This window comes from Phyllostomus discolor, chromosome 15 (assembly GCF_004126475.2).
Source record: "Phyllostomus discolor isolate MPI-MPIP mPhyDis1 chromosome 15, mPhyDis1.pri.v3, whole genome shotgun sequence".
Classification (NCBI taxonomy): Eukaryota; Metazoa; Chordata; class Mammalia; order Chiroptera; family Phyllostomidae; genus Phyllostomus; species Phyllostomus discolor.
Window position 1 is genome coordinate 25,721,733 of NC_040917.2, and position 26,453 is coordinate 25,748,185.

Consider the following 26,453-nt stretch of genomic DNA (forward strand, 5'->3'; position numbering starts at 1 on the left):
TTATCCAGTCACGTGCAGACACGGCCTTCACACCTTCACCAGAGCGAGCGCGTGAAGACACAGCCCCAGCCTGTATCTCACGACCCCGCCGAGAGCCGGCCGTGACCGCGGACACGGTCCCCAGGTTTGACACCACAGTCCTTCGGCCCTGTTCCAGGATGGACAGCGAAGTCCCCTGCTGTGCCGGCGAGCCCCGTCGTTCACAAGTCCGTGCGCCACCACGTGGGCTGGAACGGCAGCGCCGCCCATGCGCACATGCGCACACCGCTCACTGCGCGCACGGAGGCCAGGGTGGAGGCGGAGCCCGAAGACCGCAGCCAGATGGGCTTCGGCGAGCTCCGGGCAGGAGGGAAGGCGGCCACAGCGGTAATGGGCGGCCGATGGACCGAGCAGACAGCAGATGCGAAAGACGGGGACCTCAGCGTGGAGGCCGCGAGAAACCAGAGGAGCACCGCTCGCGCAGTGTCGACTCCTCCATTCACTCTCTTCGCCACGATGTCTCTACGGTAAGCACCTATTGAAACCGGCTCTGGGAACGTGGGGGGGCAGCGCGTCCCAGCATCTGAAGCAGGTCCCCATTGCACTCGCCACCCAAGCCCCAAGGGAGGCCCGCAGCCTGGAAACCCACAGCCTGGAAACGCTGCCAGCCACTTCCCGCTGGGCAGCACCTCCTGCAGAAGGAAGGCGGACATCGCATCCCCAAGCCCACACGCTGCTCACACCCACTGGGTCCTGCTGGGCAGGCAGCCCTGAGGGGCCCTCGGGGCGCTGGTGGGCAGCTCGTAGATGCGCTTGGGGACTCCCTTGGGGACGCCCCTGTGCCCGCCAGAGCCAGGCCCGCCGGCCCAGGACGGTTGCTGCCCCGCCCCGCCAGTCCGATGAGGGGCCTCCCCGGGCACCAGCGATGCAGGTGTCTCTTCAGGCTCGAAGCAGAGGAGGAGCGACTGGGCCTCGGATTCCAGGTCCCTGCAGCTGGCCACCGAGGCGGCACCCATGTCCTCAGCCACGCCCCGGGCCATGCTGCAGACGCTCTCCACGCAGGTCCTGAGGAGGTCCGCATCGCCGCCGGGCCCTGCACGGGAGAAGGACGAGCTCACTGACCACCCCCCACCATGCACCAGGCAGGCGTCTCCCCGGGACGCTGGGGCCCGTCTCCGCCCGTCTGAGCCAGTGGGAGCGTGTGGCTGTTCCAGGGGCTGAGCCACCCAGGGGGAGCAGGTGCGCTGGGGTGGGCGGCCCCCCTGGGGCCCGTGCTGGTAGTTGGGGTTGGTCAGTGAGTTCCGAGTGAAAAGACGGCCGAGATCCCGTCGGCTGCAGTGTGCTGACCACACCAGCAGCCCCGCTGGGAGCCCGCACCTCTCAGGGCAGAGAGAACCACTTCGGCCGTCTGCTCTAGGCCACGCTCCAGCTTCAGAAATTCGGAGGCACACGCAACCATCCTCTCCAAATCTTCGCACCCAGGACGGCCTCCCTGTGCTTGAGCTCTGGAACACTGCTGTGCGGACAAAGGCAGCGTTGGTGAAAACACGGACAGGCTGCGGGACGTGAGGCTCGGCGTGGCCGTAGCGCCAGAGCCTCGTCCCCCAGAAGGAGGTGAGCCCGACTCTGTCCCCACGAGCAAGACCAACGCACAACAGTAACAGGCACTGTTTTCAAAAGAAGAAAGATTCTCCATTTACTTTACACCAAAGTCCAATCACCCACCACAGGAGAAGGGACTGAAACAACCACACCACTACTGTCTACTATCACAAAACATAAACGCATTTCATCATGAAGCTGAACTTTGTATCCGCCATTTGTTTTACTTAAATGCAATTTCTCAGGCCACAAGCAAACTTCTCCCCCTTCTAACTCGTGGATTGCATACTTGGTTTGCATTTTCCGTCCACCTGGGACACGAGAAGAAGATGGTCTGTCCCGCCCACCTGTGGTCTGGAAGCTCTGGGCACACTGGCCACCAGACACGCGGTCCCAGCCCACGGTGACCATCCAGGCGGAGGCTGGGCGTCACTAACCCGGGTGGGGAGAGGCGGGCACATCACGTCGATCCCGCCCACCCGACGGCTCGCCCGTCACTGACCCCGCAGTCACACGTCCAGGGGGCGAGGCCGAGGCGACCGCCCTGCCTCCGCCGCCTGTACGTCCCCGGCCGAGGGTGAGGCCGGCAGTCCGCCTGACCAAGTCGGCCCCTGGAGAGAGGCCGCCACCCTGAACGAAGCCCCATGGAAGACCGTGGAGGGAGAGCGGCCCTTACCGCTTTCCACTCGGTGAAGGCGTGCCCGAGGGACCCGGTGAAGGCCGCAGCGCAGGCGCTCCTCTGCCGGGAGACCTGCGGAGAACGTCAGGGGTCTCGTCACCCCACTGGGGCTCCAGGAGCCTCAGACCCCTGCAGCCCCGTGGGGCCAGGCAGGGGCCGGGCTCTGGCGTCATCACCGGGACCACAGCTGGACAGCCAGCGGGCCAGGGGTCTCTGCCTCAGCTGACGGACAGCAGCAGGACAGAGGGAGGCGGCAGAGACGGGCTGACACGTGGTCACGGCAGCAAGACTCCAGACGAGTGTCTGAGACTCCCAGCCGTGAGACTGGCCTCCGGCCCGCCCACCGCACCTCTCAGTGAAGAGAGCAGTGCCGGCTGGTGGCTCCTAGCCCCACTCGGGCCCCACGCCGGGCCCAGCGCCAAGCCTGCGGGAGGTGCAGCCTGGCTCAGGGCCTGGACAGGACCCCAGCTTGTGACCTGTGGGGACGCCAGGCGTCCCTGCCTTGCAAAGTGGTGAGACTTACAAGTGGCAGGCTCGCACCTGAGGCACAGGTGTTAGTTACTGCGTGTGACAGTGAGGAGGCGGGGCCAGAGGCTGAGTGACGACCAACAAGTGCCACCAGGTCTCAAACACAGGCCCCCGGCTCACAGCCAGCCCTCCCCACACCCCCCACCCGGGACTGCGTGGGCCTGACTTTCAGGTGGGGGGCGTGGCCGGGAGGCCCAGTGCAGCGTGTCCGGGGTCCTGGTCCTCCTCGGTTCTGGGCGGACAGGCCTGAACAGACCGGTGGGAACCCCAGGGGTGGATGGACACATGGTAGTTTGCACCGACGTGGGAAAACAGAGGCCGAAACAAAAGGGAAAAAAAAGACACAGCAAGTGACCACCAGGGGTCACTGCCGCTCCACCTGCGGAGGCCGCAGGGTCTACAAAGTGGTAACCAAAGGGCAGCAGCGACTCGAGGGCATTCGGGGCACCCGACACAGTGATGCCAGCAGCCCCTTCTCCAGAAGAACACCCCGACACACACTCAACTACGTACGTCTGTGAAAATCTCACTCACGGAGCTGCACCGTTTCTAGAACATCGGCCTTCCCCGCCGCCCGCCCTCTCACCTGGCTCTGCGGGCGCGGCCGCAGGAGCTCGCGCCGCAGCGCCTCCGCCTTCTCCAGCCCCCGGCCGAGCAGGAGGCTCAGCCCCGAGCCCACGCCGTCCCGGACGGCGTCCGCAAGATCCTCCTGGGGGGTTCAGAGGTTTTAAATCCGTTAAGTGGTTGCTGTGTTTCCTGTCTGCTTTAGGAGTTAGCCCATTCCAAGCCCATGAAGCTCAGCCAACGCCGGATGAGGACTAGCAGTCAGTCCTTTAGGGAGGCGAGCCAGCCAGTCTGCCGCCGAGGGGCGTGTCCTCTGCCGCAGGACACGGCGTTGCCAGGACACCGTGGCGGCTGGTGCTGTCTCCGCCGCCTGGGTAGTCCGAGCCAGCGGACACAAACTCCCAGGATAGCAGCGTCCTTCTGGCTGACCAGCAGGGCAACACCCCCGGCAGACCGTCACCACCCGCCTCAGTGCGCGAGCTGGGCGGGGACTGCAGAACCCCCCGCACGCCACACGTCTACTCACCTGGAGGCCGTCTACTCACCTGGAGGCCGTCTACTCACCTGGAGGCCGGCGTCCGGGGCCCCGCGGTCCCCCGGGAGGTGCAGGTCAGTCCCGCTGAGAGCCGCCAGCTGTCCCACACACTTGGCGGCCTGTCGCACGGCCCGGGTGACTCTCTGCTGAGCGTCCTCCACCACCGAGGAGAGGTCTGAGCAGCACCCCTGGGAGGTGGCGACCGGCGGAACAGCGAGCGCACGTGGGGGCCGAGGGAAGGAGGGGGCGGGGGGGAGGGGAGAAGTGAAGGGAACAGACTCTGCATCGCCGACGCCGCGGCTGTGCCTCACGCACGTCTCTGCGCAGGGGGCGGGCCAGCCACGGCCGCCCTCGGTGGCGGGGTGACCAGGACACACGGCCCCTCCTCCCTCCAGACGTCACCGCGAGCAGGCCACAGGGCACGTGCGCAGCAACCAGTGGTGGCACGGACTGGGAGCGAGCGCCCCGAGAGCACGCAACGGTGGCTCTCCTGCCCTTTCCTGCCCCGAAAGCCGCCTGACGGTGGCGGATAAAGCCATTCCCTGGTGTCCAGGAGAAGGAACAGGGAGAGGGGACAGGAGGGACAGGGATGCCCCTTCTGAGGGGGCTTGTGCACAGGCGTGCGCACACCCAGGAGGGACGCGAGGCCTCTCCCGGGCTGCTGCCCACTGCAGAGACTCCGAGCGTCTCGCAGCCCGTGTTCCAGAACATTCTTCACTGTGAAACCTCTCTTAGGGCCACAGGCCTTCACCCCTAAGTCAAGTTCAGAGTGTCCTTCCCGGAGAGTGACAGGGAGAAACTGCAGACCGGGGACTCTCGTGGGTACGGTCTCAGAACGCCACACCCCCACCCTTGCAGCGGCCCGGCCCCCAGGCACCGTTCTGTGTCCCAGGGGAGGGGACCAGGGTCAGGAAACGCAGGGCGGTTCACCTGAGCACCCGGGACGGCCCCCCTCCTGCCAGTGGGGGTTGGGGCTGAGTCGTGTGCTGTCCCCTCTGCACCCTGAGAGCCAGCTCAGTGGCTGCCCCCTGGTTTCTGCCCCAGACCCCCCTCAGCCACTCCCTCCCGGGCTCAGGCCTCAGCTGGACCACAGTCCCACCCCCCAGCTCTGCACCCCCCACCCCCCTGCCGCTGTCCTCTGGAGATGTGGACAGGACGAAGTCAACGAGCACCTCACACGACGGCCAGCAAGTCAACTCACCTGCAGAAACACTTGCAAGTAGCTGCCCAGCCTCCTCACCTCCTGCCTCAGCTCGTCCCCCAGCGTCGCTGCGCCTGGGCCGGGAGGGGCGGCGCTCGGCCAGTGCATGGCGAGCACCACGAGCCGCCCGAAGGCACAGGCGACCCCGACCGCCCGTGCTTGGGTGGCGCAGTCGGAGGAGAACACTTGGAAAGAAAGGGGGAAGTCACGGGAAGGCCCCTCCGCACCGAAGGGCTCACACCGCACCCCTCACGCACTCGGCACGGGGAAGGCGCAGCGGCTGCTTACGGTCGTCCTGGCCGTCCTCGTCCTGGTCCGCGTGAGCCCGGGCGACAGCGACCAGCCCGCAGTAGACTTCGAGGAGGTCTCGCAGCAGGCTGTCCGCCGCCGTCCTGTCCTCCTGACTCTGCCCGAGAACGGCCAGTGACGAGCCGATGACGTCTCTGCAGATGCCGGGGAGGCAGGGTCCTAAGGAACCGGAGTCCGCGCAGCCCGCCTCCTCCGTCGAGCCTGTTTGGACAGAAGACGCCGTCGGCCTGCCTTCCTGCACGGCACCTCGAACTGATGCGCGCACGCAGGGATACGAGCACGCAAGGGCGCGCACGCAGGGATGCGCGCACGCAGGAATACGAGCACGCAAGGACGCGCATGCACAAAGATGCGCGCACGCAGGGATACGAGCACACAAGGACGCGCGCACGCAAGCCCGCTCCGGAACCAGCTGCCAGGCTTGCTCCGGTTCGTCCCGGTTCCTGGACGCCAGGGCGGAGACGCAGTTCCCTGAGAACTGGTCACCCACGGGCGACACCCGTCCTCACCACCGCATGAGTGACGGGGAACGCGACCAGCCCGTGGGCCTTTCAGGTCGCGAACAGCCTTCTTCACTCACCTCTCCGTGAGGCCCAAGAAGCCCAGTCGGTGAGAACACTGCAGTTACGCGCAATAACGCAAACGTGATAAAAACAGGCCGGAGCCGGCGGCTCTCCGCAGCCAACACCTCGCACCCCGGGAAACGTCTGGACCACGAGCAGGCGGGCGAGCCTGGAAGAGCCCCCCACCCCCACCCCACCGCGTCCCAGGGAGGAGCGCTACCCCGGACGCCGACACACGAGCAAGACCGTGCTCTGGTCCAGCCGCGGGTGAACAGAACCAGCAAACTCAACGGAAGGTGGAGGAAAGCACGGGTGGGGGCCAGGAGGAGCGTGGGACAGACGGGGTGCTGCCTCCACGCTGACACGAGTTCGCAGGGCCCCTCTCTCCAGGGGCGAGCACTGCGATCAGCACCGGAGTGGGGGCGGGGTGCGCTGGGCAGAGCGGTGGGTCCTGTAACGGCTCCTCGTGGAGGTTTTGGTACCTGAAGCAATTCCAGAGCCGACAGCCGCACACCGCACCCAACGCAGGAGGAGCCCCTGGTGGGGCAGAGGCCGCTCCCTGCCCGTCCCCCACGTCCGGTGACAGCACTGGGGCACACACCTCCCTCCCCTCCCCCTCCCCCTCCCCCAGGTGAGGGCAGATAACCCCCTGCACCTGGCTTTTTCTCACGAGAAGGTAATAATCCCGTGCGTCTGTGCGCGCGCGCGCGCGCGCACGCCTTCCACCGTGCAGCCAGCCGCGCCGCTCAGGCGCCGAGACAGACAGCACAGCTCGGAATTTTATGGGGGTGGGGGCCGGCAGCCCGTCCCTCACCGCAGAGGCGGCGGAAGCTTCCAGCTGAAATCACTGGCTCCGGGACGTGAAACGTGGGGGTGGGGACCCGGGACTCGGCGCTGTTCTCAGGTGCAGGAGCAGCCGACGGGAACGTACCTGGTGCACGGGAGGGAGGCGGCTTCCGAGCGGACTGGGCCTGGACGCCGCGCAAGTAGCCGGAGACCCTCCTGTTCTTCACCAAGCTCCTGCTCCTGAGCCAGGAGGACACACGGCGTTAGGGGGCCCTGGCACGTGAGGTGCCGCGACAGGACATTCGCTCACAAACTCTCTGAAGAAAAGGGGTGCGCGTGGGCGGGCTCTGCACGGACACATTTCATCGAGGCTTCCATCCACCGGGCTCCCTGGGGCGAGTGTCACTGCCTGCAGGCTCCGTCCGGAGCACGGAGCCGGTCGGTCATGCCCAGGAGGGCCCGAGTGCTGCCGGGGTCGGACCGCGCTGCCCCGAAGACGCGCACAGGGACCGCGGGCACTCTGCTCCCATGCTGACGGGCGGGTGGGCGTGTCCTGAGCGCCGCGAGCGAATCAGCGGCAGGCAGTCTCCGCTGCTGCCGGGCCCCCTCGCCGACGAGCCCCTCCCACAGCAGACAGTCCCTCCCGACTGAGGACGCGCCCGCGTGCACGTCCAGGACCAGGAGGCCGGAAACGGAAGTGTCCTCACCTCCTCCTCGACAGCGAGGAGACGGGGACCCCCGCGAGGTCAGCCTCCCACTCGTCCTCGGGGTCACAGAAGAGGTCCTCGCCCTGGCTGGCGCAGCCATTCTGCGAAAACAGCGGACACAGTGCCTGCTCGTGGGGAGTCTAAAAACGGCTAACACTAAGGAAACATTCTAAATACTCTGTTACACCTAAAATGTAAAATCAGCAAAAGTACAGGTCATCTGACAAAAGTCCAAAAGAGATCACATTCCTGGTCAAATAAAAAAATCCATTATATAAGGCTAGGATTTATATAAATGATCTACTGTCCTGGCTGGTGTGGCTCCGTGGATTGGGCAGCAGCCTTCGAACCAAAGGGTCACTGGTTCCATTCCCAGTCAGGGCACACGCCTGGGTTGTGGGCCAGGTCCCCAGTAGGGGGCGCACAAGAGGCAACTGCACACTGATGTTTCCCCCTCTTTCTCCCTCCTTGCCTCTCTCTCTAAAAGTAAATAAATGAAATAAATAAAAATAAAAAGAGATCTATTAATAGCAGCAAGAGAAACCATCCAGTAGCTCAGAACTAACAAACGTGTGATCTACAAGACAGACGGGACACAAACGATGAAGCCCTCGGGAGAGAAGTGAGACGATCCTGGGTCGAGAGTCAGCTACCGGGCGGACACGCCGACCGCCACGGCAGCGTGGGTTCTAACCCCACGACACAGTTCTGACAGCGCGCTCTGCAGCGCCCCCTTCGGGGAGGCACGTGACCTCGGGGAAAGGTGAGGGACGGACGTGGCGGTCAACAGCTGAGACCAGGACAAGGACGGCTCGCCCGCCAGGGCTTGGGGCCCACGCCGAGGCGAGAGTGACCGGACGGCCTCGGTGCGGTCGTCTCCTATGCAGCGGCACACTCGAGGCACACTCAGCGTAGAAGTGCGGCAATGACCCCCTCGCACCCACACGAAGATGGGCCCGAGCCGCCCACCGCCTCATCACCGGGCGGAGAGACCTGGCCCTCCCACGGCGGGGTGGCCCCACGGGGTGTCTGCCTGCACCCCCTGCCCCTGGTCCTGGCCAGGCGTGCTCTGAGCCCGTGTTCGGGCGTGACCGACTGGCACCCGCGGCCCCTCTGACCCGTCTAGCCGGACCCCGTGTCCGTGGGCTCCTTCCGACCAAGCGCCCGGCACTGCCCACCAGGCAGCAGTGGCACCACCATCACCTGCGAGGCTCCGGGACTGCTCACAGGGCATCTGTTCTCGGAGGGTCCGAGGGGCTTCCTCATGAACCTGCCTGGGACCAGCCCCTTTCCCTAATTTTGGTTTTTTTTTTGAGGCCAGTTGACAGACTCCGGTTTACTGCAGGGCCGTCACCGGTTAAACCAGCTTCCGGAGTTTCCCCTGTTCTCTTCCCCGAGAACTACCACGTCCGCCAGCACGCAGCAGTGTGTACGTGACACCGCTCCTCCGAGGGGCTTCCTTGCTCTCCACTGCCAGGCCGTCAGCGCCCTCGCCTAAAGCCCCACGCGCCCCTTTCCGAGCACCCGGGGCTCGAGTTGGCTGGCTTCCGGGTTACCAGCTGCCGCCTTTAGTTCCACGGTCCTCTCATTTGCCGTCCTCTGATTTATTTTATCGTTTTCCAGACTGAACACACACTTTCCCACAAGGAGACTGTCAAATCCTCAGACTCGGCAGTTATTCCATACAAGCTACAACAAACTGGTAAAACTGGTAAAGGGCAGTATTTTTGGCAATCAGATCATCAAAGTGTGCATCGAAGTGTGATTGAAATTTCACGTTTTGGGTGCAGTTTTAGAAGGAGGAAGACAGGAAATAAGATTAAAGTGATCGCGTGCTGAGACATTTTTACGGTGGTGACCACGGACACGGCACACCCCAGACACCCGCAGCTCAGCCGGGGGACACGCGGCGCTGGGCACTGCCCCCATTCGACGAGGCACGGACAGCTCCGTCCCCACCCCCTCCCTCCGCGGGCGAGAGTGTCCGAGCCGCACGGTCACGAGTGGACAGGTGTAGCACCAAACCCGTCTGTTACCATAGTTACAGTGACGCCAGCCAGGAAACCCCTCTGCAGGCAGAGGCAGATGCCAGCGGCTGGTAATACTGGGCGGTGTGGGCACGTGACCGGCCCCTTCTCTGCCAGACTTCCTCTCCTGAGAACCCGTCGGTTCTACATTCTTTCTCTCAGGGGGTCCAGGGGGTTTCAGTAACACCCGCACCTCATAAAGCTCCTGCATCGCCGCGAGCTTGGACTCGAACTTCTCCAGGCTCCAGACGGTGGAGACGCCCAGCCGCAGGTTCCGCACCCGGACCCGGGCCTCCGTGCCGCAGCCTCCGTCCGGCGGCTCGTGCCTGCAAACGCCAAGGAAGGGTCCCCCTGAGGCACCCCCATTGCCACGCCCAGAGCTGTCTGATGCGAGGGGCTTCCCCAGAAACTCGGCCCCTGACTAGCTCTTTCCACAGGTCAGTGGGTTCATTGCCGTGAAATCGTGTCTAAAACACATGTCTAATGGGGATGCTCCCTGTAAAATGTGAAATTCTGATGGAGTTTCCACCTCCACAGGAAGCTCATGAGCCCTGAGCTCCACTACTGCCCTTTCGGGAGCCCCGCCCAGCCCCACCCCACCCGGCGCACCCCGGGAGGGTCTGGGGGGCTGCCCCTCACGCCTGCTGCTTCCTGGATGGCGCTGCGGAACCCCAGGTCTTTGGGGAAACGAAGGACACAACCACTTAGAGAAAACGGGGAGGTAAGGCACTCCCAGACAGGGACCGGGGAGGTAAGGCACTCCCAGACAGAGACCGGGGAGGTAAGGCACTCCCAGACAGGGACCGGGGAGGTAAGGCACTCCCAGACAGAGACCGGGGAGGTAAGGCACTCCCAGACAGGGACCGGGGAGGTAAGGCACTCCCAGACAGGGACCGGGGAGGTAAGGCACTCCCAGACAGGGACCGGGGAGGTAAGGCACTCCCAGACAGGGACCGGGGAGGTAAGGCACTCCCAGACAGGGACCGGGGAGGTAAGGCACTCCCAGACAGGGACCGGGGAGGTAAGGCACTCCCAGACAGAGACCGGGGAGGTAAGGCACTCCCAGACAGAGGACGACCCCGCACGCGGGACGGCCGCTCACCCACCTGCTGAACTCGAGCCGGCTGCGGAGCCGGCTGCCGATGGCGTTGGCCTCCTGCAGCATCAGGGAAAGCTTCAGGGCGCCCCAGTCGGGCCGAGCTGCGGGGCGGGGGTTGGGGGACACACAGGCATGAGCACGGACGCGGAGCCCGGGCGGCTTGGCCCTGCGGGGCAGCATCCACTCTCCACGAGTGGCTTCAACCAAGGGTCACGGGGGGTGGGGGCGGCATGGGGTCACCATTCTTCACCCTCGTGGGAGAAACGGCATCTCCTTCCCGTAAAGCAAGGTCTTTCGCCGACGGAGGCCAGGGGTGCACCTGAGGCTGCTCAGGGTCGCACTGTCCAAGGACAGGAGACGCCACAGACTGCCCTCCTCCTTGGGACACACTTGAGGATCCTCCCCCCACCCCACCCCCCACCACTGAAATGCGCTACAGGCTCGCTAATGCACGGCCACAGTCCTCTCTGCAACAGCCCGGAAACTTAAAATAACGGGTACACTCACAACCAGGACATAAAAACAACAATGGGAAAGAAAACAGTTTAGTCCACGACTCCACTCCCCTAATTTAAATGTGAGATTTTATCATAAGTATTTTTTATATTGTTCAGTCAGACCTACAACCAGGGTCCCACCGTGAACATCTCTTTGGGATAACGGAATTCACTATCTGAGTGAATTTAAAAAACCAAGTGTTCACTGCAGGACTGGTTTAGGCCCTAAGAGAAATAAAATACGTATCAACACAACGTATTTCACTGTTTCTTGCAACAGAGAGAGAATTAACAGTTCGAAAGCAATTCAAACGCGGGAGCCGCAGAGGGCATCTCGCACAAGGAGACCGTCTGCAGAAACAGCCGTGCCACCGCCCCGCGCCGACAGCGGCCCGCGGCAGGGAGCACCAGGGCAGGGCAGCCACGCGGAGGCGCCGCCCCGGCCTCTGTGAGCGCACCCCCACCCCGGACTCCTTCAGGGAGAGAAGGACGGGGCAGGGACATGGAGGTCAGACATGGTGGGCAGGCCGCGCTTGCAGCCTGAGTCAAACCACCAAATATTTAAAAAGCTTACGGAATTACCCAGGAAATTTGAATACGGACCAGGGACTTAACCAGGGTGAGAAATTATTAATAGTTCATGTGCGGTAATAATGCCGAGGTTACGCCTCAAAGAGCAACAGAAGAGAGAGCTCTCCTCTGACGCAGCCACACAGTGAGGTGCTCGCGGACCGAGTGGCCCGAGGCTGGGACGTGCTGCGCGGGGGGGGGGGGGGGGGGGGGGGGCGGGGGCGCAGGGGCCTGGGGGCCACGGGGGCGGGGCCAGTGTGACGTCAGACCGGACGCTGCGGAGGGCAGCGGACTGCGTGGTGAGCACCCGGGGGGCTTCCTGCAGTGAGCGCTGTACTTTCCATAACGCGAACGGCGGTGGCAGTAAAGACGCGTGCGTCGCACACAGAAACGTCGTCAACGCAGGAAAGAAGTCGGAGCGCCCACAGACGACACAGAGCCCACAGACACGAGGAGTACTGGGGACTGCGGCGAGGCGTCTTAGAAACACGGTGCACCCGACACAGTGCTGCCAGCGTCTCCGCTACCTGCTCACGGAACTGTTCCGAAGACGGGGCATTTTAAAATGATCACTCACACAGTTTAGATGCAGGAGTCAGCTATACCTGGAATGAAACGCTTCCAGTACACGAAGGCAACTCACGCTAACCCCGTGGTGAGCACACGGAAGGGCCGCCCGCTCAGGGGCTCGCGCGCACCTGCGGGAGTCCGCTCCCTGCCGCTGCGGCCGCGCTGCAGCACCTGCACCTCCTCGGCCAGCTTCTGCTTCTCGGCCTCCAGGGCTTCCAGGATCCTCGTGTGGTGGACGCTGTGGTCTTCCAGAGCCTGCGGACACGTGCACCCCCGGACCCGAGCGTGAGCGCGCAGGGGACCGCAGAGCCCGACCCATCACCCCAACACACTACCGTGAACCTCGCTTTACACACGCTTTGATAGCACAGAAGGCCATTAAAAATATATCAAGTATCTTTACAAAACGATTTTCCGTCAACAAGGCCACACTTCAGGCGCCGTCAGACCCCGCACCTGTTCTCCGTCCCCCCCCCTCGCACCTGTTCTCCGACCCCCCCACCTGTTCTCAGACCCCGCTCCCCACGAGGCCTCGGGACCTGCGTTTCTAGCCGGGGCCTCGGGCACCGCTGGCCTAGAGGCCCCGATCGGAGAACCACCGACGTACAGAGGAAGAGAGGCCAAAAGGTTGACAGAAAGGTGACCCTGTGGACTGTGAACTTGGCCTCTGGAGGAAGCTCCGCCCCCTGAGCTGACGGAGTGCCCACGACTGTCCCCTGGAGCCACCCGGCCGGGCAGGCCGTGCCCCCCGACAGCGGGGAGGGGGGCCGGGTGACGGAAGCCCCAGCCGCCCCGGGACACTCGCCTGCTTGGCAGCCAGACTCTCCACCTGCAGCCGCTTCCTGCCGACGTGCACTTCCTGCTCCAGGCGCTGCTTCGCCCGCTCCAGCTCCTCGATGCGGTGGGCGGCTTCCCGGTTGCTCACCTCCTGCATCTCCTTCCTCTGGGACTCTTCTTTCTTTAGGGAACGACAGTGGAGACAACTGGGCACAAACACCAGGCGTCTTTCAGAAGCTGCCCCCAACGGACGGACGGTCGGCCGGCCCTCCGCCGGTCCCTGGGGGAGTGGGCTTACGTGGCTGGAGGCCAGCCCCTCGGACCGCCGCCCCGGCGCGTCCGCACGTGCGCACTGAGGCCGTGGGTGAGCGGAAGGACCCTTATGGGCGCGGCAGATGGGACTCATCAGAGGGAAAGTGATGCGGGTCCAGAAGCCTCCTGTCTGCACCCCCGCCCCCCGCGGCCGCCCCCACGACGCCCTCCGCAGCCACTCGCAGGGTCAGGGGTCACCGGGGTGGACGGGAGGAGAGAGCCCGCCGTTACCAGCTGCGCCTCCAGGGCCTCGATCCTGTGCTCGTACGCGGCCCGCTGCTGGGCGAGCTCGCGCGCGGCCACCTCCTGGGCGATCTGGGCGCTGCGCAGCAGCTCCTGCTTGGCTCGCAGCTGCGCCTCCCTCACCTCGGCCTCCAGCCTGCAAAGCACAAGCCCCGGGCGTCCTTCACCGGCCGCCGCCGCCGCGGTGGTCCCCACTTCAGAGCTTTCTCCATCACAGCCCCGTCCACGTGGCTCCGATCGGCGTCAGGGGCATGCGCGGCGGTCAGGCGGCCACTCCTACTGCCGCTGCCCCCTCGCGTCTCCAACGGCAGCACAAATCTCAGAGCCGGACCTCCTGCCCGCCCTCAGCGGTGCGTTCACACTGCCGCTGGCTGGACAGCCGTTTGCACGGAGACCACAAAAGAGGAGGAGAGTGTGCGCGCGCGTGCCCCTCAGCCGCTGCCTCGCACACGTGAGCACACGCCCCGCTCTCGTGCCAAGGGAGGTGCGCTGGGTGAGGGCAGGCGGCCCCGGGGCGCAGGGCAGCAAGGGCGCGAGCCGACACTCTAGCGGACGCCCCCCAGGGGGCGCTCTTCGGCAGGGGCGGCACCGCGTCCACCAGCGCCCTGCGCGTCCGGGCTTCGGGCGAGGAGGGGACCGAGGTGGCGGCGCGCGCACAGGACGCGGGTGACAGCGTGGAGCCCGTGCGCAGCCCGAACCGTCCGCAGTCGCGCGGCAGCCACCGTGCCGACTGTCCCCCATTGTCCCTGCCCCTGAGCACAGGACACAGCCTCCCTCTAGTCGCTCCTTAGCCGCACGCGGTGGGTCCCCCAAAAACGTGACTCTTCCGGTCTGTCTCACGTCTGCCTAAAGTGCCCGAGTGACCCCACGTCCTTGAAGACAAAATCCAGACTCAGCCCTTCCTTCAGGCCCATCTCACCGCGGAGCTCCCGAGGCCGCTGTTTCAACCCCCCCACGCTGCCCGCAGGAAGGAACTGAGGGGCAGCCCGCCCCCCCAGCCCCCGGAGACCCCTCCCCGCCCCAGACCCACCACAGCACTCACTGCTCTCGCTGCGCCGCAAGCAGCTCGTTCTTGGCGAATTCGAAGTCCTCCAGGACCTTGCGTGTGGAGGTGTTCGCCGCGGCCGGCCCCTCCCCCGCCTGGACTTCCGCCGGGTGATTGAGCCTGAAGTAGTGGTCCCCCCCGAGCACCACGCGGTCACCCTGGAGCACACGCGAGAGTTACTGCTGGAGGCGAGAGTGGCCCGGAAACCGCTCGGGAGGAGCCGACACGCTCGGGGCCTGCGCAGAGCCCAGCGTCCGTGCCAGACACACGGGGACCACGGGCACCACCACCCGTCCACGCTGTCTTCACGCCAGGAACCGCGGGGCCCCCGCCACACACAGGTGTCTCCCGTGCGCCTCCCGACAACCGGTCGTCACCCGGCTTCCGGGCGAGGAGACCAGAGCGCAGACCCCGGACGGCAGGGGCGGGCTCGCCGTGGGCGCCCTCCCGCAGACGCTGAGTCAGCGCCGGGCCGTGGCGCGGCCCCCCTCTCGCCCCGGCAGACGGGCCGACAGGGCGTCCCCGGGCCGAACCGCAAAGAAACGGAGCGGCGCCCGGCCCGGAGCCCAGCACCCTCTCCCACCCTGGCGCCCGCCCACTTACGTGGTGCAGCTCCGTGGGCTCCGAAACGAGCCTGCCGTTCACGTAGGTCTTGGCCTCCCCCACCGGGACGAGGCTCACGGCCCCGCCGACGTGTCGGATGGTGCTGCGGGAGAGACGCAGGCTGTTGCCACGGCGGCGCGGACAGCAGAGTGGGCGGAGGGAGCGGGCGCTCGGCCTGTCCACCGGGGCTAGGGCCCAGATCCTTCACGACAGCGGTGACCTAAGATGCTCCCCCTCCGACCCGACTCGGGGGTGTTGCTGGGAAGGCCTGGCCTCCCCTGCCCTTCGCCCACCAGGCAGGGAGGAAGGGCAGTGCCCACATTTTCAGCATAACTGCTTTAAGAAAACACCCAAAACAGAGAAAATTCAACACAAACACTAAAATATCGATAATGGTTTACCGTTAAATGGAACAGATTTACAGTGTTCCTGTGTTTTACGTTTCTGCCTTTCCGAGCTGACACAGAGTCGTGATAACGTAGTGGGTGTCGAGGGTTCTCCCCTCAGGGTGGGGGGCCGGGGCGTGGAGGTGAGGGCCCCCGGCTGGACCCGACTGGCAGGTGAGACCCTGCAGCCGCAGCTGCAGACGCTCGGTGGTCCTTTGGGTCACCTTGTTCAGAGCCCGGGAGAGAAGCCCCCGAGTCCAGCCCGTCTCTGGACTGACGGGGCGGGAGAGGAACAGGGAAGCGGCAGCCCCCCCCCCCCCCACACTCTGTGTGAGCACGGCCGGTCACAGAAACAGCGATGTCCCCTAAGAACACACGGGGCCCCGGACAGGTCACAGGAGTGCCACTGCCCCCACAGCAGCTGCCACCGAGCGGGCACAGGGGCACAGAGCGCACATGGCACAGAGCTCCCCGCCGGTCCGTCCGCCCAGGCCCTCAGTCCCCCGCCTGTGCCCGCGGCGCCAAGACAGCCTGCCCCCCCCCAGCGGGCGGCCTCCGCCCGAGACACCGTGAGGGCGTCGTGACTTCACACCCCACCCCGTCTGCACAGGGCCCTCGGACATCATTTTCCTGCGAGAGCTGCGAGTGAGGGAAGACCCCGAGGTTCAGCGCCCCCCGCGCCTCGGACCGGGATCTGGGCGCCGTCGGGAAACCGGCCAGGTGCCGCGGTTTCTGAGAGGCGGACACTTACCAGTGGTCCTCAGCCACCAGCACCCCAGACAGCCGGATGTCGGGGCTGGAGGTGGGGCCGCCCTTGCCCACGGTGGTGGTGCCTTCCTTTATCACGTAGAACAGCGTCTCGGACAGCTGGGGGTCCGCACTGAGGTTGACCAGGCTTGGCGCGCAGGTGTCCATGCGGAAGGCGATGCCTGCTTTCTGGTGGGGGACGAGACGAAGCCAACCGTGACCCCGAGCACCAAGCCTCTAAGTCCTCGAAGGAGGAAAGCTCCCCACACCGGCACAGCAGAAGCGTGCAGCGAGCAGCGGCCCAGCTCGCTCGTCTGGGTGCTACCTGTCCGGCGAGCTGACGGCCGAAGCAGTCACACCCTCACGGGCCCCGCGGCACCCTGACCCCGTCTCCGGCCCTGCCTCCCGCGCGTCAGGGCGCAGCACCCACGGGTCTACTGGCAACCGCACCTTCTCCGTCGGCGAGAACAGGGAGACCATACCTGTAACTCCTTCATTTCCTCATGCTTTCTCCTTTCCGCTTCTTCAAATTTCTCTTTCCACGCTCTTTCCAAAGACAAACAAAATAAAAAAGCTACAAACACATACACGTATATTTATATGCACGCGGTTAAGAATCAACAGACAATCCGCAAGAATTAGGAAACCCCTGGGCAAGGACTGAGGTGGTCTGGAGGTGGCTGCTGCGTTCCCGTGGGAAGCGGGGAAGGACAGCACGCGGACCCCCGGCCGCCCCGCCCCCTGGGCCCGGCGGCCCCGCCCACCTCTGCATCTCCGCCATGTCCCGCTCCTGCCGGTGCAGCTGCATTCTCAGCGAGGTTATTTCTTGCCGACAGAGCCGGTATCGTTCCGGGTCGATGTTCTGATGGCTTCTTTGAGCCGCTTTCAGCTTTTCAATTTCTGCTTTCAAGTCTAAGTATTTACAGAAACACGTATGACCGGTGATATCTGATATAGAACAATTCCCGCCGTGGGCACACTCCTCCGCCTTCGGCTTCCCTGCCCCCCCCACCCCCCATCACCCACGAACCCGCACCCAGCCTTGACCCACGCGGGAGCCCGCGCCACACCCACCTCGGATGAGCTGCGCGCTCGCGTCCTCGTTCACGCGCGCCACGTTGACGATGCTGCGGGCCTGCCGCGCGTAGCGCAGCGTGCTCAGGGTCTCCTCCACGCTGCTGGCGGCCGGGCTGACCGTGGCAACCATGGCCGTCTTCGAGTTGCCACCCAGGCTCTCCTTCAGCAGCCTTCGGAGGGGAAAGGCCGTCATTGGGCTTCGCTCATACAGCCCGGTCGGCGACTGTCCGCGCAGCACAAAGCGGGACGCAGGGCCCGGGAGGCTGGGCTGCGCGCTGGGCCCCAGCGAGCGTTCCTCCCGGATCTCGGGAGCACTCGGCTCCGCCCGCACCCTGCGCGCGGGTTTACACCGCGGGCAGCGCGCAGCCCCCGGCACTCGGTGCCCTGGGCACCTCCGGAACGGCACCGGCTGTCTCGGTCACCTCTGCCCAGCGCTACACCACGGCCTTGTGGAGCAGGTAGGTGCCCAGTACGTGGCAAAGATGGTGAACTAATGAGGGCAGCGCGGTGGTCGCCTGCCTCACAGAGCGAGGCCCGGCCCGGGCGGTTCGGCCCCGGGTTACCCGACGACCCTTTCAAGCTCAAAGGACACTTGCCATGTGAGCACCGACTCGCGGTAGGGGACGAACACCCCCTTCCGGCCTCCGTGTTCCGCGAGCGCAGACACCACCTTGCCCAGGGTCAGCAAGGACTTGTTGATGCTCACTCCTTCCTGTGTGTGGGAGAAGAGTGCGCTTCAGTGCCCAGTCTCTGCCCGGAACGCACGTGCCCCGCAGCCGTGCTCCTCCCCCACAGCCTCCGACGAACCCCTGTCGCCCCCAAACCACCAGCCGTACTGGACAGCGCTCACCCCAGCCCCAAAGCGCTGTTTTCCCGCCAACCCCAGCGGTGCGGCCCGCCAGCCGCAGGCGGAGGCGGACCTGGTCGTCGATGCGGGTCTACTTTGTTCCCCTAGAGACCACGGCCCGGGCGGCGCCCCGCCCCGCCCCCTGGGGATGCCCCTCACCCTGAGCTGCTGCCCGCAGGTCCCCGCGGGGCCGCAGCGCTCGCTGCCCGCCAGGTCCACGAGGTTCACGCGGCTGGTCACCCTGTGCTCCAGCTCCTCCCCGTCCACACACTCGGTCTGCGGCAACACGGCATGAAAAGGACACGCGGTAAGTTCCCGTGACTTGCCGTCAACACGAGTCTTCAGAAGGGACAGCTGCATAGGGTACAAGCCAGCCACTTGTTTCCGAAAGGGTCCCTCCTTGAGCCTGCGCTAAGGGGCCACCCAGAAGGAGCCCAGGCTGCGTGCACAGCGCCGGGACCGGCCAGAACGAAGGGCCGGACCTGGAAGGGACAAACCCGAGGACACAACCACGTCAAGGGCACGCCACAGGTGGGTTGAAGGGCTAACGTGCAGAGGTGTGTGTCCGTGTCCAGCATTAAAGGGGCAAGGGCCTGAGGGCGACGTAAATGTCCAGCGGCAGAGAAGAGCCTTGAGGAGCTGTCAGTCAGTGGAAGGCTCCACAGATGTAAAGGATATTGTGCCAAGAATTGCAGTGGCTGCCAGCTGTCGCGGGCCCTGGGAACTGTTCCGGTGACACAGCTGAGACACACAGACGGTGACACAGCTGAGACACGGACTCACAGACGGTGACGCAGCTCAGACGGCAGTCACCAAAGTTTTAGAGGGTTGGGCTGCAGCGACGGGGCCTACGGCTGAGTTTTAAAAACCCTTTACTTTCCAACACGACTTTGCAAACACTGTCCAGTGATCCCCGAGCATCACCGATAACGCATCGCCGCATACTGATGCAACGTCAGTGACACCACGACGGATCGACAGAACGCTGACTCCGCCCTCGGTTTAGAGGGACCGGGCGGCCCACCTGCGTGCGGGTCAGCAGCAGGGACAGCACCGCGTGGGACCGGGAGCTCTTGTCGTTCATCCCCGTGGCGGCCGTGGCCCTCTGCTTGCTGCCCAGCTCCAGCCAGCCCTGGGGAGAGAGGCCGGCGGGGCCGGTCACACCGGGGGCACGTGCCCGGGATGCTGTGGACACCCTCCGGGGACGTGCAGCACCCGGCCGGCCGCCCTCCCTCCGCCCGTCGTCCGCCTCTGCTCTCGGAACCAGGAAAGACGACGTCAGGAGGCGGCGTCTGCGGCCCTGAGCTGACTCGGTGGGGCACCCTCACCTCCGGGGCAGCAGAGTAAGTCTCGTGAGACACTAACAAGATGAACCTCTTGCTGACCCAAACAGCCGTTAAGGAGAAGCGTTCGGTCTACGGGAAGAACAAAGCACCCCTTACCTGGACGTCGGAGTAGGAGCTGACGGCATTCCTGTGAGTAAAAAGCAGAAGGACAGGGTCAGCTGTGCTGCCGACTGCACTCTGCTCTCGTGAAACGAACGGTGTGCTTTTCCTAGCACAGCGCGGTGCCTCGGCATCTCCACGTGGTAGTGTGCAAGTCCCAGGCCTGAGACCACGGGACACGCACAGCGACACGCACGGCGTGTTTGGGGGTCAGGGGGACCCGGTGCGCGTGGGCCTCAGCACCACCGCAGACTCCCCGGATGAGCCCCGTCCTTCCAGAAAGCTCTCAGAGCACCAACAGGAGGAGTGACCCTCGGCTTGTCTCACACTCGGGGCGTGCAGCGCCCCAGAGCCCCCCCTCCCCGGTCTGTTTAAAGGAATCAGCACGAGGACTGGAGTGGGGGCGCTATTTCCCACTCAGCGCAGCGAACACTGCAGGCCAGGCCTCCTCGGGGGCTGGGAAAGGCCCACCCTCCGGGCAAACACGCGGCCAGCACACTACTTACACGGCCAGAGCTTCGACGTACGGCCCGGACACGGGGTGCTCCCTGACGCGCAGCTGCAGGGAGCAAGCGGAGCGGCAGTGAGGGCGCGAGACAGTGCGCACAGAGGACAGTTTGCAGTGGCGTTTCCTGCATGTGACTCTAGTTTAAGGTACAGGTGTGTCTACCTTGCACAGGAGAGACCTGCACACGGGGCCTCACACACACACACCTGGGGGCACTGAAACTGCCTCGCGCCACGGCCGCCACCTGTGCAGGCCTGGCGGCCGCCCAGGGTCCCCACGTCCCTGCATCCCCATCGTGTGCATGCCGACCTCCTGCAACACCTGCCACTCACAGGCCTGATGTGCCTCTCCAGACCGTGTCCCTACAGCCCAGACACCGCACACTGTGTCGGCTTATACCACGCGGCGGGAGGTCGCAGGCGCTGTGACTGGAGATCCCAGCCACGCAGGGGCACAGAGGAGAAGCCCGGGTGGGTTTGACGGCTGGGGGGTTGCCCGGTCGGGTGGGGGCCGAGCAGGGGCTCGTGCTGAAGACGGCAGCTGCTTGCTCTCCGAGGCCCTTTTCAGAGGTGGAAGCTTTTAACCCTCACAGCAGCTTTTAAAAAGCCCACGCATTTGTGAAATGTCCTGTTTCCCGGGAAACACTGTCTACAGGACAGCAGTTTGCCAGACCGTGCCTCGAAACGCATCGCTGCCGTCACAGCACGAGTCCCGACAGCCTTCGAGGCCGTGTCCACGTTGCGGACTCTGGGGACTGAGTGTTTCAGTCCTCCAGCCACATCTCGGAACGAGTATTTATCTTTAATTCACACAACGCTTGCTTAAAACGAGGAGGCGGAACTGAATGAGGAACTGAACTTCCACGGTTCGCTCGGCAACGACACGGTCACACGGCAGACCTTGGGCGCCGGCTGTCCCGTAACGGCACTCAGTGGAGGCCGGGCCCACGCGTGTCATCCTGAGAACGAGTGTAATCATACGCGTCGAGAAAGCAGAGATGGAGGACCAATAACAAATGGCTTTGACCTTACCGGTTGCTTTGTCTGCCCACTTTCACCTTTACAAACTAGCAGGTCGTGGATTTTCTCGTTGTATATTTCGAAGAAGCTCATTTCGAAGTGGTATTTGACCTGGTCAGAACAGAAACGGCACGCAGTTCATTTCTAAGGTCCTTGCATTCTTTGCAAAGTGCGGCCCTGACAAGGGTCGAGGACCCAGAACGTGTGAAAACTCTGACAACCCAACAGCAGCAAACAGCCCCACCTAAACGGACAGGCCTCCTTCCATGAGGCCCCAGCGCAGACAAACACACCCTCCGGTAGGTGAGAGTGAGCCAGTGACCGACGTCCAGACCCCTAAGGAGGGTCCTGGCCGGGAACAAAGTGGCCAGTCAGGAAGGGGAGGAAGCGGGGCGGCCAGAGAGGCTGGGGAGGCGGAGAGCGAACTCGGGGCCCCAGAGTGCGGCCATCTGACCCGGGGGGCGAGGGGGGGCTGGGGTCTCCCACTGGTACAGTCCCCAGACGAGGGTCGGAGCCGTGCCCGGACCATGCAGGGCCGGGCGTCAGCCTCTTCTCTGGCCCCACACGAAGGCCCGCGGGCACCGTGGGAACCCACCTCCGGGGTCTTGGCGACTTGAGCAAAAAGGTCTTCACAGAATCTTGGGATTATTCCTGGTTCTTCACCAAACCCCATCATCCTGGAAAACACGTTGTGAACGGGGCGGAAGTAAAGCTAACTGGGTTCTTAAAACTCCTGCTCGGGGACATGAGTTGAGCAGGGCGCGGGAGCAGTTAATTAAACCTTGTCATTTGTGTCTAAGGACTGGGGGGCCGGGGGGAGGGGGGTCTGGGGCCCCGTCAGCCCAAGTGCGACCTCGATTCCGCCCTCGTCAGCCCTGTGACCTTGGGCAGACACTTGGCCCCGGTGAGCCTCCGTGTCCTGGTCTGAAAAGGGGCCCCACAGGAACTCTCCAGTTCAGAGGGCTGGGCGAGACAGCTTTAGCACAGTGCCTGCACCACGGCAGAAACTCCGCAAAGCGTGGCTGAAGGGGAACCGCCGGCCGCTGGCTCCCTTCCGGGCAGGCACGCTCACCGAGCCTCCAGCCAGGTGGCCAACCTCTAATTCTCACCACGACACTCACAGCGGAGCCTCACCGGACTCCGGTCCAGGGGTCAGACGCATGCCCAGCGAGCTGGGCCAACCGTGTTTATGGGGCCGGCATGAACCAAAGCCCAGAGGCTGAGCGACGGGACCATGTTTGCAGAGCTGGTTTGTGAAACCCAGGGGATTGGAGCCCACATCCACGTGGTGGAGCCCACGTCCACGTGGTTTCCAAACTGCGTGCTTTCTATCAAACCACGATGCTTCTCACGAAAGATGTGAGCCTCCCCAGCTGGTGTGGCTCAGTGGGTCGGAGCCTCGTCCCGTAAACCAAAAGGTCACCAGTTCGATTCCCAGTCAGGGCACATGCCTGGGTTGTGGGTCTGGTCCCAGGTCTGGGCAGGTATGAGAGGCAACCGACCCATGTTTCTCTCTCACGTCGAAATTTCTCTGTATCCCTCCCTCCCCCCTCTCTAAAATCAATAAGCGTGTCCTCGGGTGAGGATTAAAAACAAAAAGATTTGTCTCTGCAGAGCCACATCTGCCCCAAAACTCACGTGTAGGACTTCCCGGAGCCGGTCTGCCCGTAGGCGAAGAGGCAGGCGTTGTAGCCTTCCAGGGCGCGGGCGAGGAGCGGGGCGGCCAGCGTCCCGTACACGGCGGCCTGGCCGGCGTAGCGCGGGTGACGCTCGTCGAAGGACCAGAAGGAGACGTCGTACACAAAGCTGTACACGTGCCTCATGTCAGGGTGTCTCACGGCGATCTCCTCCCCGTCCAGGAAGACCACCTGGGCTGCAGCCTCGTCCCTCTCCCTTGCGGAAGGAGCACAGGGGGATGCCAGGTCACGGCCGCTGGTGTGAGCAGCACCCCACGGAGCACAGGAACCGCGGGGTGCGGGGAAGGCGGCCTTCCCCCGGACAAGCTTGTGCCTCCGTTTGCCGTGGCAGGTGCTGAGCCGCAGACAGAACAACGGGGCGTGCCCAGGCCGAGGCTCGGGGGCCAGCGCAGCTCAGGGGCAGCTCAGGCCTGTCCCCAGAAAGCCAGCCCTGCCCCCAGTCTCCCCGCCCCGCCCTTTCCTCGCGGACTCTCCCTTTCCCCGCTCCTGGGACCCACCCGGACCCCCAGCTCAAGGCCGGACACTGATTTTCAACATGCTGTAAAGAGGTTTCGGAAGGTGAACCTACAGAAAGGTGTCCGGTGTCATCTCAGCGAACCTGGGTAACTGTCAGTGTGACTCCCGGTGTCCCCGCCACCGCACGGGTCCCTCCCGCCCCAGAGCCACGACCTCCACGCCCACCCTCCGTCCACTGGAGACTCGGAGGAAGTCTCTCCCTCGCTCAAGCTCCGCAGAAGGCGGTAGGTCCTGCTCTGGCCCCAGGTGTCCCTTTGCTGCCCCTCTCCGCTTCAGATCAGAATCAGCCCTGGAAGCCACCCCCCTCGTCGCTGCGGACTTTGGGGGGCGTCCTCCACCCACCGTGCAGACAGGGTGCTTCCGCCGGGCCCAGGGACGGTCCGCCCACCCCAGGGCCAGCCCCGCCAGCCTGCTCTCCCCACTGCCACCGCGCTCCCCTCCACGGCTCCCAGGGCTCTTCTGTCGGGTCCCCCACTCTGTCCGATCGCGCACCCTCAGCCATCCTCACCACCAACCCCGCTCTGTCCCCAAAGGCCACATCTCGTTGTGTGTGCCTTGCCCGTAACCACTGACCCTTCAGGTTCTGACCAGAGGCTGGGCCCCAGCGCAGCGGCCCGCAGACCCTCTTGCTTGGGCAGACACAGCAGAGGCGCGAGCTGCCGACTGTGGGGGCCCCGGTCGTCCCGCACAGTGTTGGAAAATAACGAGACGCCGAGAGCACGTTGTATCACGTCTGTTTTCTCCAACCCGACGTGTCGCCTGCGGCTGTCCCACCACCCCCGACACTTGAACGGGAGATGGTTCTGCCGTCAGAACCGCATCTGACGAGTGGCCGCCCCTCCAAGCACCCACATCAGAGACGCCAGCGGGGACGGCTGCCACCCCAGAAGGGTCTGGAAGGAGCTCCTGGGGTGGGAGACCCACGGCAGCTCCTCTGAAGGGGGTGGTCGGCGGCCCCACCCTGTAACGCGGACTTGAGAGCGGACCACACCAGAGGCTTACATCACTCAGACTTTCTAAAAGCAGCGCGTCTGGAAAAACCTGCATCTGCCAAACATGGTGGTTTCAACTCTGCAACTTCACAGCCAATCCCCCCAAACAACCGGCGCACTGCAGCTACGGCACGGCCTCCGAGTCCTCTCTGGGCGGAAACAGCCCCAGCTGCAGGAGGGGAGGACCCGGCATCCCCACGTCGTCAGCAGCCTGGCCCCGGGTCGCCAGGTGGCACGTACCTCTTGCTGAAAGGCCTCACGCGCACGGCCACCGTCACCTGGCTGCTCTCCGCTTTTAAGGGGCCTCTCTCTGCGGCGGTGCCCCGGACCCCACTCTCTTCCTGGGGAGGAAGCGTGCGTTCTTGGGACCCTTCCCCCTTGCTGGCGAGAAGGGAGGCTTTCGGCTTTGGTCGGACCTGAGAGCCGGGCGTGCTGGTTTCCGGCCTCTTGAGCCGCGGCGCGCCGCCCCGCGGGGCCAGCCTGGGCTCCGCGGTGCGCTTGGCAGGGGTCCTCGTCTCTGAGCTCCCGAACTCACTCGTGGTTTTCGCAGCGTCCTTCCCAGCGCTGGGGTGACGCGAGTTTCCTGGCCCCGGCACCTGGGTGTCCCACTTGCTCTGCGCGGGTTTCCTGGCCAGGTGTCCTGCTCGCACAGCCTCGGTCCGACTCCAGGAGCGGACGGGCGTGCTGTGTCGCAAGTACTGGAGTGTCACGCTGTCCTCTGCCCCGCTGAGGGCAGAGAGCCGTTCCTTGCATTTCTCGCCAGCCAGCGGTTCAGCGTCTTTCGTGCCTTCCACAGAGGGCGCCGCCGGCGCAGCCAGCGAGCGGGCGTCACCACTGACCGTCGTCGTTGCGCCTGCGCCGGTCTCCCTCGGAGCCCCTGCCGCGGTGCGCGCCGCAGTGCGCCGGTCCGCGGAGCCTGTTGGAGCGCGCCGCTGTAGCATGAGGCTTGTCTCTGCCACTTTTTCGGGTGACTCTCCCGCCTCAGTCCCCAGCAACGAGGACTCTCTGTTCCTTGTGGCTCTCCTCTGAAGGGCCAGTCGGCCGGCAGGGCTGGGGGTGAGGGCCGCATCCCCCGGCGTTTTGCGGGCAGAAATGACGTAGGTGCAGTTTATGTCTCCGCGCCTCCCGGCGGAGCCCGGCGACGGGTCCTCGTTCTCGCGCTCGCACACGGCCGACTTCGCGCGCAGCTTCTGGCCGCTCCCGAGGCCGGGGTCATTCGCGGATGAGCCCTTTTGGGAGCAAGGCGCACCGAAGGCGTCCCCGGTATTCCGACTGCGCGCCGCGGGCGCTGACATCGTGGCAGAGTTATTTCCAAGGAAGGCTGCCCATGGACCTAAGCTCCTCTCTGGATGCTCATTTGACCTCCAGCCTGTCCGTCTCCAAAAGGATCTGCTAAATTACAAAGAGAAAAAAAAGTATTGCACAGACTGCAAACAGGCTTTACAAATACCAGAACCTTTCACTGTGAAAGCAGCTTCCCTGAGGAATAATGCACTAGAACGCAGGTGGCAAACACAAGGCCCGCGGGCCAAACCCAGCCCGGCGCCTTGTTTCTACCCGGCGGCAGCGCTGCACTGTCACTCCACAGTTAAGGAGCAGTTGCATGTACACAGTCCAACCATCACAGTCAGCCCTTTGAAGGCAACCGCGGGGCTGATGGGGCCCCGGAGAAAGTGAGCTTGACGCCCCTGCAGTAGAATAATTGGATCCTGGAGACAGACTGGAGACGCTGAGGCTGCCCTGCTTGGGGTTCCTCGTGAGAAGGCAGCGCCGTTGGACAAGACAGTTAACACGGGGGACAGCGGAGGCAGCAGGGAGGAGGGGACCGGCCGGGAGGTGGACAGACTCCACGAAGGGGGCCACGGGCTGTGTCCCCGGGGCAGAGCGGGGCTGTGAGGGCAGGACACCGTGGGTGCCACTCATTCACAGGGTCCCTGGGAGTTGGAGCCCGTAACACACAGCTAAGTGCCACGACCTTGATAACCACAGACACCACGGAGGCTTCCTGGGCGGTCCTCAGGGC

The 26,453-nt window shown here is 64.5% G+C and overlaps 1 protein-coding gene across 1 annotated transcript; it reads right to left on the reverse strand.

Moving 5' to 3' along the window:
• Positions 1 to 345: 345 nt before the first annotated feature.
• Positions 346 to 25,770, reverse strand: KIF14 (kinesin family member 14). Its single transcript, XM_028531126.2, has 29 exons — positions 24,671 to 25,770; positions 22,864 to 23,118; positions 21,821 to 21,902; positions 21,238 to 21,336; positions 20,205 to 20,257; positions 19,696 to 19,726; positions 19,278 to 19,385; positions 18,413 to 18,529; positions 18,003 to 18,118; positions 17,404 to 17,576; positions 17,094 to 17,241; positions 16,812 to 16,875; positions 16,334 to 16,518; positions 15,197 to 15,299; positions 14,591 to 14,751; positions 13,537 to 13,684; positions 13,022 to 13,174; positions 12,345 to 12,471; positions 10,587 to 10,680; positions 9,674 to 9,806; positions 7,454 to 7,554; positions 6,892 to 6,986; positions 5,377 to 5,598; positions 5,089 to 5,273; positions 3,917 to 4,075; positions 3,375 to 3,497; positions 2,258 to 2,332; positions 1,357 to 1,495; positions 346 to 1,072 (listed from the first exon to the last, which is right to left on the reverse strand). The coding sequence occupies exons 1-29, from the start codon at positions 25,723 to 25,725 to the stop codon at positions 717 to 719; spliced, it is 4,860 nt and encodes a 1,619-aa protein (XP_028386927.1). The 5' UTR covers positions 25,726 to 25,770; the 3' UTR covers positions 346 to 716.
• Positions 25,771 to 26,453: the final 683 nt, after the last annotated feature.

What these genes read in the sequence shown, in the direction of transcription:
- KIF14 (XM_028531126.2), bottom strand. Translation starts at nt 25,725, where the DNA reads ATGTCAGCGCCCGCGGCGCGCAGTCGGAATACCGGGGACGCCTTCGGT. An exon ending in TGCTGCTGACCCGCACGCAG is followed by an intron (nt 18,530 to 19,277) that starts GTGGGCCGCCCG and finishes GTGTTGCCGCAG; the next exon opens with ACCGAGTGTGTGGACGGGGA. An exon ending in CGATGCAGGAGCTTTATGAG is followed by an intron (nt 7,555 to 9,673) that starts GTGCGGGTGTTA and finishes CTGTTTTCGCAG; the next exon opens with AATGGCTGCGCCAGCCAGGG.